General features: G+C 46.3%; 1 protein-coding gene across 2 annotated transcripts in view; it reads left to right on the forward strand.

Annotated features, from left to right (window-relative positions):
* The window catches only part of CORO2B (coronin 2B), a 150,081-nt gene that overhangs the window by 100,374 nt on the left and 35,893 nt on the right, over positions 1-13,814 (forward strand). For both annotated transcript variants that reach the window (XM_038767117.1, XM_038767118.1), the window contains exon 3: positions 13,525-13,641. In XM_038767117.1, the coding sequence (XP_038623045.1) occupies positions 13,525-13,641 (117 nt within the window). The remainder of the gene's footprint in view (positions 1-13,524; positions 13,642-13,814) is intronic.

Consider the following 13,814-nt stretch of genomic DNA (forward strand, 5'->3'; position numbering starts at 1 on the left):
AGATTAATTCCCACGCATGCATTCTGTCCCAGCGCTTAATACAGTGCTCTGCACCCAGAAAGGGCTTAATAAATACGATTCCTAGTTCAGTTAAGTTCAATCAATATTTATTGAGCACTTACTCTGTGCAAAACAATGTACTAAGCACTTATAATAATAATGATGGTATTTTTGAAGCGCTTATGACTGCGGCTACTGGTGTTTATTGACCATACACTGGGTGAAACCTACTGTATGAAGCGCTTAAAGAAACTGACGATTGATGATTTCTGAAGGATTAAGAGGGCAGTCCCCAGGGCCGGAGGTGGTTTGGGGAGCACGAGTGTTTCCTACTTGCTTGTTGCACTGCAGAAGGGAAATGGAATTTGGGTCACTGAGCTTTCTTTCGCCTGGGGGTTCTGGATTCCATGATATCACGTGATCAGAATTCCACTGGGGCTGAACTCACACGAGGTTGACGGGCAGCTCTGAGCATGCCTGGCTGAGGAATTAGGGGGAGAAGGAAATGGGAGTGAGAGGGAGGGAGAGAGAGGGAGAGAAGGAGAGGGGAAAGAGGTTGGAAAAAAGATGGAGAGAGGGAAGGAGGGAGAAAGGGAGAGGAGAGGGGAAAGAGGTGGGGAAAAAGAGGGATAGAGGGAAGGAGAGAGAAAGGGAGAGAAGGAGAGGGGAAAGAGGTTGGGAAAAGAGAGGGAGAGAGGGAAGAGAGAAAGGGAGAGGAGGAGGAAAGAGTTTGGAAAAAAGAGAGGGAGAGAGGGAAGGAGAGAGAAAGGGAGAGAAGGAGAGGGGAAAGAGGTTGGAAAAAAGAGGGACAGAGGAAAGGAGAGAGAAGGGGATGGAGAGAAGAGGGAAGGAGGGAGAAAAGGGGAGGAAGAGAGGAGGAAAAGAGACAGGGAGAGAAGCAGAGGGGAGAGAGGGAGGAAGAAAGAGGGAGGAAGAGGGGGGAAAAGAGAAACAGATGAAGAGAGGAGCAGGAGAGAGAGAGGGAGGGAGAAAGGGAGGGAGAAAGGGAGGGAAGGGGAGAGAGGGATGATTCCTTTCGAGTCCTGGAGAAATACTACTGGGCACTAATCATTGGTTCCCTGGGGAGCTACAGCCTTGGGTTACAGCCTTGGTCTGTGACTTGGGGGCGCTTTGTTTTGGGGGAAGGAAGTGATGGGATTGTAGAAGGGAGTTGAGTGAGGGGAGAGCTGTGGCCTGTCTGATGTGGAAGAGGAGGGGATCCCGTCTACAAACTCTGTTGTGCTCCCCAGAGAGCTTAGGGCAGTGCTTTGTACCCAGCCAGTACTCAATACATATCACTGATTGTTGACTCCCCTAAAGGGGAAGGGTGTGAGTGAGGGGACAGAGGCGGAAGAATGGAGAATGAGGGGCAGCTAGGGAAGGGGCATGGAGTACGGGAAAGGCGTGGAGGGGGGAGGCAGCTGCAGGGTTCAGTCTCATTTGCTGCGTATTATCAGGATTGGCAGAAACAGTTTCGCGGTCATTAATGAGATTATTGATGGGCTGGATGCCAAGTGGGAGCAATTCGCCTCTCAGCTTGGCTTCTGCGGCCCCGTCCCGCCTTAGGCCCCATCAGCCGCGCCCTCTGACACGATGGTCCACGGCACGCGTTGGGGTGGGGGTTAGGGGAGTTCATCGGGGTCCAGGCCCGTCAATTTCTCCATGAAATAGTCTCCCTGTTCCGGGTGAAATCCCTGAAGGAAAAACGCTAATCTGCTGGGGCCTCTCCGTCCTGACCTTTCCTCAAGGGAAATGCTCCTTGGATGGGTGGGGAGGCTGAGGTGGCGGGGAACGTCTCCCGTTCTTCAGTAGGCACGTGTTTCCGATGGGAAGAGGGTTTCCTCGTTGACGGGGAGCCAAGCAGCATGGCTCAGTGGCAAGAGAGAGTCAGAGGTCATGGGTTCAAATCCCGGCTCCACCAATTGTCAGATGTGTCACTTTGGGCAAGTCACTTAACTTCCCTGTGCCTCAGTTCCCTCATCTGTAAAATGGGGATGAAGACTGTGAGCCCCCCGTGGGACAACCTGATCACCTTGTAACCTCCCCAGCACGTAGAACAGTGCTTTGCACATAGTAAGCACTTAATAAATGCCATCATTATTATTATTATTTGCTCCCTTTATTCACCCTACCCTCAGCCCCACAGCACTTACATCCATATCCGTAATTTATTTTTTTCTATTGAAGTCTGTCTCCCCCTCTAGACTCTGTGCTCATGGTGGACAGGGGAACTGTATACCAACTCTGTCGTACTGTACTCTCCCAGGCACTTAGGAGAGTGCTCTGCACACAGTAAGTGCTCAATAAATACTATTGATTGATTGATTGATTGATTGCCAAACAATGTCCCTCATCTTCTTTCTCCACAGCTGCCCTAAAATCACTTCCTCCAAGAAGCATTTCTTGATTAATCACCCACTTGGGACATGTGACGGGAAGCAGCATGGCTCAGTGCAAAGAGCCCAGGCTTGGGAGTCAGAGGTCATGGGTTCAAATCCCAGCTCCGCCACTTGTCAGCTCTGTGACTTTGGACAAGTCACTTAACTTCTCTGGGCCTCAGTTACCTCATCTATAAAATGTGGATTAAGACTGTGAGCCCCACGTGGGACAACCTGATCACCTTGTATCCTCCCCAGAGCTTAGAACAGTGCTTTCATAGTAAGTGCTTAACAGATACCATTAAAAAAAATGTGACTCTATCAGCCACCTTAGCGATCAGAGGCTCTGCCACTGGCCTGTTGTGTGACTTTGGACAAATACCTTGACTCCTCTGTGCCTTAGTTTCCTCATCTGTAAAATTATTATAATTGTGTTATTTAATAATAATGCTATGTGTCCACTGTTCTAAGCTCTGGGGTAGATACAAGCTAATAAGGTTGGACACAGTCTCTGTCCCACATGGGGCTCACAATCTTAATTCCCATTTTACAGATGAGGTCATTGAGGCACAGAGAAGTGCAGTGACTTGCCTACGATCACACAGCAGGCAAGTGGCAGAGCTGGAACTAGAACCCAGGTCCTTCTGACCCCTAGGCTTGTGCTCTATCCTCTAGGCCATCCTGCTTGGGACAATCCAATACAACAGAATTAGCAGACACATTCCCTGCCCACAGTGAGCTTACAGTCTAAAGAAGTCTTTAGTTCTCTCCCTTACTGGGCTTGTTGCAGTGCTCAGTACAGACTAAGTGCTCAGTAAATACCATTCATTGATTGTTTGACTGAGTTCCCTATTCACTGTGAAAACATTTATTTCTCCCGTCATCACTACCACCTTCCCCTCCCCCAAAAAATAAGGCCTCTAATTTTTAGGTCACACCATTAAATTTAGGCCTTAAAGGAACAGAGAGATAATGTGGCCTAGTGGAAAGAGCTCCGGCCTGGGGGCCAGAGGATCTGTGTTCTAATCCTAGCTCTGCCACTTGTCTGCCCTGTGATCTTGGCCAAGCCACTTCACTTCTTTGTTCCTCAGGGTTCCTCATCTGTCAAACAATAATAATAATAATAATAATAATAATAATAATAATAATGGCATTTGTTAAGTGCTTACTATGTGCCAAGCACTGTTCTAAGCGCTGGGATGGATACAAGGTGATCAGGTTGTCCCACGTGGGGCTCACAGTCTTCATCCCCATTTGACAGATGAGGTAACAGGCCCAGAGAAGTGAAGTGACTTGCCCAAGGTCACACAGCTGATGTGGCGGAGCCGGGATTAGAATCCATGACCCCTGATTCCCAACCCTGGGCTCCTTTCACTGAGCCACGCTGCTTCTCTATGGAGGTTAGAAATACCTGTTCTCTCTCTCCCCCTTAAATTGTGAGTCCCATGTTCGCCAGGCACTGTATCCAACCAGATTATCTTGTAGCTGCCGTGGTGCTTAGCACAAAGCTCAGCACATAGTAAACACTTAACAAGCACCACAGACAGTTATTATTACAAACAGCAAATTCCCAGTGGCTGAGATCAGTCATTGGAGTAAAAATGATGTGGGTGCCATATGGTGGGGGGATTTGAGTCCATATGTCCCGTTGAAAACACTCATCCTAGTTAAGCCCTGCCCTGGGCCCTGCAATTGGAAGGGGTTGGGCGAGTGGGGGAGGGAGGGGGCATCCCCTTCCTAGACTGGGGAGGAGCCTCCAGAAACCATTCTCTCTCCTCCTGGAGTTGGCAGGAACAGAGCAGAAAGAAAAAACCCTTCCCTAAAATTAAGAACCAAATTCCCCATCCGGCCCCATCTCCCCGCTGCCTTTCCCCAGGTTTTAGCCCTGATGATGTTGTATGGTGATTTAAGATTGTGGCGGGGCTCGTGGGGGTGGGAGGGAGGGTGCCATCACCCATTTGCCCATTTGCCCATTTGTTGTTTCATCTGAAATGTTCTTTACGTTATGTAAGCCAAACCCTGGCCCTCCAAGATGGCGGAAGGGCAGGGCAGCCCCAGATTCCTGGATTTAAGATGATCCTCTCTCCCTGTCCTAATGCCCAAGCCAGCTTGGTTTTGTATCTGGTAAGCCCCACTGTCCTACTTTCTGTCTCCCCCGCCCCCTCCTCCTGCGTCTCCTCAGCCCCCACCCCCCTTTCCTACCCCCTAGCCTAATTCATAAACGCTAAGGTAATGAACCAAGATGTCCACCGATTAGAGGCTTCTTCGGGAAAGGGTTCAATGGCTGAGCCAAGCGGAAGGGGCTTGGAGGAAGAGGCGGGTATTGGTGGATGGCAGGAGGTTGGCATTCAGGCCTCTGAGCAGGATTATTATTAGTAGTAGTAGTATCATTATCACTATTCTTTAAAATTTATGGTATTTGTAGAAGCATTGTGGCCTAGTGGGAAGAATTCAGGCCTGGGAGTTGGAGGTCCTGGTTTCTAAGCACCATATGGGTCAGAGACTGTGTCCAAATGAATAACCTTGTAGATATCCCAGGGCTTATAATAGTGTTTGGCGCATAGTAAGAGCTTAACATATAACATAATAATAATTATTATCATGGTTACTATGTGCCAGGCACTGTACTAAGTGCTGGGGTAGGTACAAGCTAATCAGGTTGGACCCAGTCCCTGTCCCACATGGGGCTCAGAGTCTTAATCCCCATTTTACAGATGAGGGAACTGAGGCCCAGAGAAGTGAAATAACTTGCCCATGCAGCAGACAAGTGGTGAAGCCAGGGTTAGAACCCAAGTACTTCTGAGTTCCAGGGCCATGCCTGTGTCCCTTGGCTCCCATTCGATAAGCAGGCTGCCTGTGCCAGGCTGTCTGGGGGGTCACAAGATGGAGGTCTGACCACCTTGGCTGCTTTTTTCCCTCACCTTGGCAGAGACTTCTGAGGCAGTTCATCCATGCCCCTCCTTCTCCCTCTGCCCAGCTCGATTTCATAACCAAAGCCACCGATCTTGTCACATGGGAGTTGGGGGGTGCGAGGGGGGCCTTGGGATAAAATCAACAACTCACGGGGCAGATTACCCTGTGCTAAATCCTCAGGTCACATTACCACCTATCCCAGAGCAATCTAAGGGAGGGAAGGGCAGGGGAGGGGAAAGGGACAGAGGCAGCAGACATGATCCAGGACTCCTAGATGCCTCCCACCCCCCAAGGGAGACCATCCCCTTGCCCCCAGGTCTGACCGGGGCAGCTGATCTGAGCGGGCTTGGGCTGTAGTCCTCACCATTGCACAGCATTCTCTATCCCGTGCCTTCTAATAATAATAATTATTATTATTATGGAAGACTGTAAACTCATTGTGGGCAGGGAAGGTGTCTGCTTATTGTTGTATTGTACTCACCCATGCTCTTAGTACAGTGCTTTGCACGCAGTAAGCACTCAGTAAATATGATTGTGCTTACTGTGTCAGGGAGTGTATTAAGGGCTTGTGGGGAATACAAGCAAATCGGGTTGGACACAGCCCCTGTCCCAAGCTGGGCTCACAGTCTTAATCCCCATTTTACAGATGAGGTAACTGAGACTCAGGGAAGTAAAGTGACTTGCCCAAGATCACACAGAAGACAAGTAGTGGAGCTGGGATTAGAACCTATGCCCTTCTGACTCCCAGGCCTGTGCTGTATCCACTGGGCCAGGCTGCTTCTGTCCTGAAGGGATCACAGTGCTGGGGACTTCACCTCCCAGCATTCATTCAATCATATTTATTTAGCATTTATTGTGGGCAGAGCACTGTACTAAGCGCTTGGGAGAGGACAATAGAACCTACACATTCCTTGCCCGCAACGAGATTACATGAAAGGGGCAGACCAGATGGCTGTGGAAATTATAGAGAGTCTACCAACCCCTTGGGGACAAACACATCTGCCTGCGTGGAAGAGTCCGGCAGAATAATCCTCTCTTTGTCCAGATGGCTTGAGCCATCAGTTAAGAAATCTTTGTATTTTCTCCATCTCACAAAGTCAAACCTAGAGGGACTTTTACACAAAGATCTCCTCACCCCCTGTCCTATCACTCATTCATTCATTCATTCAATTGTATTTCTTGGGAGCTTACTATATGCAGAGCATTGTACTAAATGCTTGGGAGAGTACAATAACAGACATGTTCCCTGCCCACAATGAGCTTACAGTCTAGAGGGGGAGTCAGATATTAATAGAAATAAATAAATTATTGAGGCGCTAAGACGGGACATGGGAGGAACCTAGATCCTTGGGGCGCTGGAGCCGACTTGGGAACCTAGTGCCTCAGGAGCTGGAGTCTAGAACCTCGGTGGCCTAGAACCTCGTTTGATCTAGAACCTCAGTGATCTAGAGCCCCAGTGATCTAGAACTTCCGAGTCTAGAACCTCGGTGACCTAGAACCTCAATGATCTAGAACCTTGGCGATCTATAGCCTCATTGATCTAGAACCTCCTGAGTCTAGAACCTTGGTGATCTAGAACCTCGATGATCTAGAACCTTGGTGGTCTAGGCACTAAGACTGTGCATGGGAGGAACCTAGAGCCTCAGGGTGCTGAAGCTGCCTTGGGAACCTAGAGCCTCGGGGAGCCGGAGTCCCTGGGCACCGGAGCCACCTTGGAAACCTAGAACCTCAGAAACCTAGACCCTCCGGGAACTGGAGTGGGGACCTCAGTCACCTAGAACCTTGGGAGTCTAGAGGGTGAGCCTGTTGTTGGGTAGGGATTGTCTCTATCTATTGCTGAATTGTATTTTCCAAGTGCTTAGTACAGTGCTCTGCACACAGTAAGTGCTCAATAAATATGATTGAATGAGAAGCAGCGTAGCTCAATGGAAAGAGCACGGGCTTTGGAGTCAGAGGTCATGGGTCCAAATCTCGGCTCCACCACTTGTCAGCTGTGTGACTTTGGGCAAGTCAACTTCTCTGTGCCTCAGTTCCCTCATCTTTAAAATGGGGAAGAAGACTGTGAGCCCCCCGGCGGACAACCTGATCACCTTGTAACCTCCCCAGTGCTTAGAACAGTGTTTTTCACATAGTAAGCACTTAATAAATGTCATCATTCTTATCATTATTAATGAATGAATGAATGAAATTACAGGTCTGGACATAAGCACTTTGAGGGTGGGATGGGGGGATAAATGAGAGATGCAGAAGGGAGAGGGAGAAGAGGAAAGGAGTACTTAGTCAGGGAAGGCCTCTTAGAGGAGGTGGGCCTTCAATAAGACTTTCAAGTCAGGGAGCTTAATTGTTGGTCAGATATGAGGAGGGAGGGGGTGCCAGGCCAGAGGTAGGACATCGGTGAGAGGTTGGCAGAGAGATAGATGAGATGGAGGTACAGTGAGAAGGTTGGCATTATAATCATCATCACCATACCAACAACCCTCCTCCATTCAAGGAGAAATCAAGCCACTGAATATCTTTAAGTCTATAAAAGCAGTTACGGTCAAAATTGCTAAGACGATCAATAGTAGTAGTAGCAGTAATCAGCTCTGTTGTATTGTACTCCAAGCGCTTAGTACAGTGCTCTGCATACAGTAAGTGCTCAATAGATACCATGGGTTGATGGATTACTAAGTGTGTACAACTCTTGTACATATTTACTATTCTATTTATTTTGTTACTATGTTTTGTTTTGTTGTCTGTCTCCCCCTTCTAGACTGTGAGCCTGCTGTTGGGTAGGGACCGTCTCTATATGTTGCCAATTTGTACTTCCCAAGCACTTAGTACAGTGCTGTGCACGCAGTAAGCGCTCAATAAATACGATTGAATGAATGAATGAATACGTGCAGAGCACTGTACTGAGAACTTGGAGAGAATAATACAAGTGGGAATTAGACATGGCCCATTATGCAGATCATGGAGTGGGCAAGCAGCAGAGCCAGGATTAGAACCCAAGTCCCCTGATGCTTAGGCCCAGGCTCTTTCCTCTAGACCATGCTGCTTCTCTCCGAATTATAAATCACTAGGTATAAAAATGCTTCTTGGCTTTCTGTGCTGAACTGCTAAGATAGTAGTGGGGAAAATGGGATCCCGGGGGGAGGAAAATACCTTCAGGAAAGGCTTTGAAGGGGTAAGAGCTTAAGATGTTTAAGAACCCTGGGCCGCTTGGATTCCTAGGTCAGTCAGTCAATCGCATTTATTGAGCACTTAATTTGTGCAGAGCACTTTACTAAGTCCTGGGGGAGAGTACAGTATAACAATATAACAGTCTCATTCCCTGCCCACCCGGAGCTGGCAGTCTAGATGGGGAGACAGACATTAACAGAAATGAATAAAATTACAGATATGTACATAAGTACCGTGGGGCTGGAAGGGGGACATGAATAAAGGGAGCAAGTCAGGGTGACGTCGAAGAGAGTGGGAGAAGAGGAAAGGAGGGTTTAGTCAGGGATGTTCTCCATCTTTGGCATGGAACTGACACTGCTGACAGGACATGAAATATTTACAGTACTCTGACCACTCTGACCTACTTCCTTACTTCCTCCCTCGACCTTAACGAGCATTACATCCTCTTCGGCTGGGCTCGAGAAACCTAGTAATAATAATGATATTTGTTAAGTGTTTACTCTGTGCACTGGAGGAAACTTGAAACTGATGGGTTTGAGGGAAACGAACCCTGAGCCTTCAATCTTGGCTAGTGAAATAAAACTAAAAGGTATGATTGAGGAAAATGAAAGGGATAGAAACCAAAGTTCCTTGTAAGAGTGGAATGAAAAGCTGTTTGCAAATCCTTCTACAGGGAGAGGTCCCTGATGGAAAATCACAACTTAAGCATCAAGGGAAATCTGTTTTAATCTATCAACCCAGCTGGGGGTTGGGAGGGGGAGGAAGTTAATAATAACAGTTATGGTAATTCTTAAGTGCTTACTATGTCGGGCACTGTACTAAGCTCTGGGGTGGATGCTAAGTGAATCGTGTTGGACCCATTCCCTGTCCCGCAAGGGGCTCACAGTCAGTCATTCAGTTATTCCTTCAATCATATTTATTGAGCACTTACTCTGTGCACAGCACTGTACTAAGCGCTTGGAAAGTACAATTCAGCAACAGAGACAATCTCTGCCCACAACGGGTTCACAGTCTAGAATTGACACAGTCACAGTCTTAGTCCCCAATTTATAGCCAAGGTACAGGGAAGTGAAGTGAGTTGCCTAAGCCACAGAGCAGACAAGTGGCGGAGCTAGGATTAGAACCCATGACATTCTGACTCCTAGTAGTTATAGTAGTCATATTATTTATCAAGTGCTCATGGTACGCAAAGTGCTGTACTAAGCACTGGAAAATAATCCCCAGGGCCTAGAACCAGGCCCTGGCCACCCACTGGTCTCACAATCTAAGAATAAAGGAGAGAGTGCTTTGCAAATAGTAAGTGCTTAACAAATACAATAATAATAATAATAATAATAATAATAGAAGGTCGGCAACAGATACATGAGGAAAGATGAAAGAAGATACCAAACAAAAGAACGACGATGACGAGCAGCGAGGCTTAGTGGAAAGAGCCCAGGCTTGGGAGTCAGAGGTTGTGGGTTCTAATCCTGGCTCTGCCACTTCTCTGCTGTGTGACCTTGGGCAAGTCACTTAATTTCTTCGTGCCTCAGTTACCTAATCTGTAAAATGGGGATGAAGATTGTGAGCCCCATGTGGGACAACCTGATTACCTTGTATTTACATCAGTGCTTAGAACAGTGCTTGGCACATAGTAAGTGCTTAACAAATACCAACATTATTATTATTATTATTATTATTCCAAGAACTCAAACATATTTGTGAGAGGAAGCCGAAAATGGGATCCAGAATTCTCCAAGTGCTTAGTACAGTGCTCTGCACTCAGTAAGATCTCAATAAATATGATTGATTGATTGATATTGGCCTCTACTGATGAGCCAGTTTTGATTTTCACCAAGTATAGATGAGATGGGGGCCATTATAACAGATACCTAATTCTCCTCGAGCGCCTTCTATTTATTTTATTGGTAAAGGTGCTTTAATTGTTTTAATTAGCCCTATTCAGTGAGGCCTGTAATTTTTTAATCATTTGGTTTACAATGATTATGTTTCCTTGACTAATCCGAATGCGTGGATCAAAACCACAGAACCTCCCATCTCTCCCTTTGCCTTTGATCGCATTGGCAGTGGGGAAAATATTTCAAAATATAACAGGAGTCTGTTCCGTATGAAAAGGTTATTCTTCCATGAAGACCAGGGCTTTTTTAAAAAATTTTTCCTTTTAGAACCTGTCCTCTTCATATTTAATAACCTCTCTCTTCCTTTGACGATCCTACAGAGTCTGGATCAGAAAACTATCATGAGCTGATTCACCTAGTCTATTGATAAATCCAGCTCTATTTATAATGTTGGTGGGTCTGTTGAATATCATCAGCCTTGATGATGAATTTTTTTTTCTTGCCAAATAGAGGGTTAAGGGCAATCTAAAGTTTGCATCAGAAGACATGGAGAAGTCAGGGAGAAAGACAGATTTTTGTAACAGTCTTCCAGTGTGTGACAAGCTATTCATATTCTACTCTCTGAAGCACTCAATACAGTACTCTGCATACAGGAAGCACTCAATAAATATGATTGATTGATTGGAGGCTTTTCCATACTCTCCTACTAAAGCAATGATTTATTCAACCCTTCTTTCTGTTCTCTTGTAATCACCGGCTGTATCTCTCTTTCTCCTCCTAACTGTAAATAACATTATGCCTGTTGATCTCCCCTGTTATAGCATAAGCTCCACGAGGGCATGTATTGTTTCTGTGGCTATGTTTGTGGCTATGTTTATAGCTACACATGTGCCTTCGACTCTAAGCCATGAGGAGCCTAAAATTGTGCTCCTTTAGCCACAGCTCCTTACTGACTTTTGTTTTTATTTTGTGTATAATGTGTATTTGTCCTCGTCTTTGATAACTGCTTAGCGTTTTTATGTTTCATTGCTCTTGATGTGTCTGTCTCCAGTGCCCCTATTCAACTTATATTCTTAAACTGTGAGCCCCTTTAGGGACAGTTTCCATATCTAATTTTCATCTGGGTGTTCTATCCCGTGCTTAGTACAGTGCTCTGCACATAGTAAGCACTTTTTAGTGTTATTTAAGTACTCACTATGTGCTAGGTGCTGTACTAAGCGTTCGGGTAGATACACGCTAATCAGGTAGGACACAGTCTGTGTCCCATGTGGGACTCACATCCTAATCCCCATTTTGCAGATGAGGTCACCGAGGCACAGAGAAGTTAAATAACATGCCCAAGGTCACACAGCAGACAAGTGGAGGAGCTGGGATTAGAACCCAGGTCCTCTGACTCCCAGGCCTGTGCTCTTTCCACTAGGCCACGCCATTTAACACTCAACACATACAAACACGTAACATATATTGTTAATACTACTACTACTATTTTTACTCCTTTTGTACTCTGCTGGTGCTTTGTGCAGTGCTGTGAACCCGGCAGGAGCTCAATAAATAGTAAAGTTGTCTTTTAGTTTGAAGGTGACGTTGCCAAAGGAGATTCATCCATGAATTTGATCTGTCAGTCAATCAATAGCATTTACTGAGTGCTTACTGAGTGCTGAGCGCTGTACTAAGCTCTTGGGAGAGTTCTTGTGGTCAGGGAACTAGTCTACCCACTCTGTTATATTGCACTCTCCCAAGCACTTAAGGACAGTGCCCCACACAGGGCAAACTCTCAATAAATAATAATGATGGCATTTATTAAGCGCTTACTATGTGCAAAGCACTGTTCTAAGCGCTGGGCTACAACTAATCGATTGATTGATTGTTTGATACAACAGAGCTGGAAGATGCATTTCCTGGCCACAACAAGCTCCCAGTCTAGAGGAGGAGACAGACGTTATTATAAATAAATAAATTACATATATGGACGTAAGTGCTGTGAGGCTGAGGGAGGGGTGAATAAAGGGAGTAGATCAGGGTGACAAAGAAGGGAGTGGGGGAAAAAGCAAATGAGGGGGAGTTTGAGTGTTTTGGAAAGAGAATTGCTTGTGCTCTTTATTCGTGAGACTTCGGTAGTGCCCCATTTCTGGATTTTTGGTATTGGGGTTCAGATACTGGAGGTGAAGAGGGGAAATGTGTGTCTGGGTCTGATTGCCATTAGATGGTGACGATTTGTGCTGAGTCTCCGTTGGGGTCAGAATGCAGATCTGGCTGGCCCGGTGTGACTTGCTTCATCTTTGGGCCAACGTGGAGGCAGAGGACCTTGGGCAAGTCACTTCGCTTTTCTGTGCCTCAGTTTCCTCATCTGTGAAATGGAGATTAAGTCCTACTCCCCTCTACTTTTCTTTTTTAATGATATTTGTTAAGCACTTACTTTTTATCAAACACTGTTCTAACCACTAGGGTAGGTACAGGTCAATTAGGTCATACACAGTCCTTGTTTTGCATGGGGCTCGTGGACTAAGTAAGAAGGAGAACAGGAAATTGAATCCTCATTTTACAGCTGGGGAAACCGAGCCCCAGGGAAGTGAAGTGATTTGCCCAGGTTCACACAGCAACCAATTGGCAGAGCTGGGATTAGAACCCAGGTCCCTCTTACTCCCAGGCTTGTGCTCCCTCTGCTACACTGCTTCACTTGTCTGCTGTGTGACCTCGGGTAAGTCATTGACATCTCTGGGTATCTGTTTCCTCATCTGTAAAATGGGAATAAAATTCCTGATTCCTCTCTCTCTCAGAGTAACCCTTGTGATGGGTAGGAACCATATCAGAATATCTTACATCTACCTGGTGCTGAGCCGAGGGATTGGCACACAGTAAGACCCTGATAAATACTATTTAAAAAAAGGAATGTTCCATGGAGAGTGAGCAGCAGCGCAGCGTAGTGTATAGAATATGGGCCTGGGAGTCAGAAGTTCATGGATTCTAATCCCCACTCTGCCACTTGTCTGCTATGTGACCTTGGGCAAGTCACTTCACTTCTCTGTGCCTCAGTTTCCTCACTTGAAAAATAGGGATTGAGACTGTGATCCCCACGTGGGACAGGGACTGTGTCCAACCCATTAGCTTGTATCCACCCCTGCACTTAGTATATTGCCTGGCATGTAATAAGTACTTAACAAATACCATAATTATATATATATATATAATATATATATATTTAGTAGTGCTAATTCTGAATTTCTTCTCTGCAGACAGGGAGGATTGAGCCAAATTACCCCAAAGTCTGTGGTCACCAGGGCAACGTGCTTGATATCAAGTGGAATCCTTTCATCGAAAATGTCATCGCATCGTGCTCAGAAGACACGTCGGTGAGTGCTGAAACAATTTGCCGTGGCTACTCCGTGATGATCACTGTTGAAAAATATAAAACCAAGAGCTGGTTCAGAACTACTGGTCTCCTCCCTAATGGGGTGAGATGGGTCAGCCTATATACAGCTAACTGCTTAGTGCAATGCTCTACACCCCAGGAAGTGCTCAATAA

This window comes from Tachyglossus aculeatus, chromosome 26 (genome assembly GCF_015852505.1).
Source record: "Tachyglossus aculeatus isolate mTacAcu1 chromosome 26, mTacAcu1.pri, whole genome shotgun sequence".
NCBI lineage: Eukaryota > Metazoa > Chordata > Mammalia > Monotremata > Tachyglossidae > Tachyglossus > Tachyglossus aculeatus.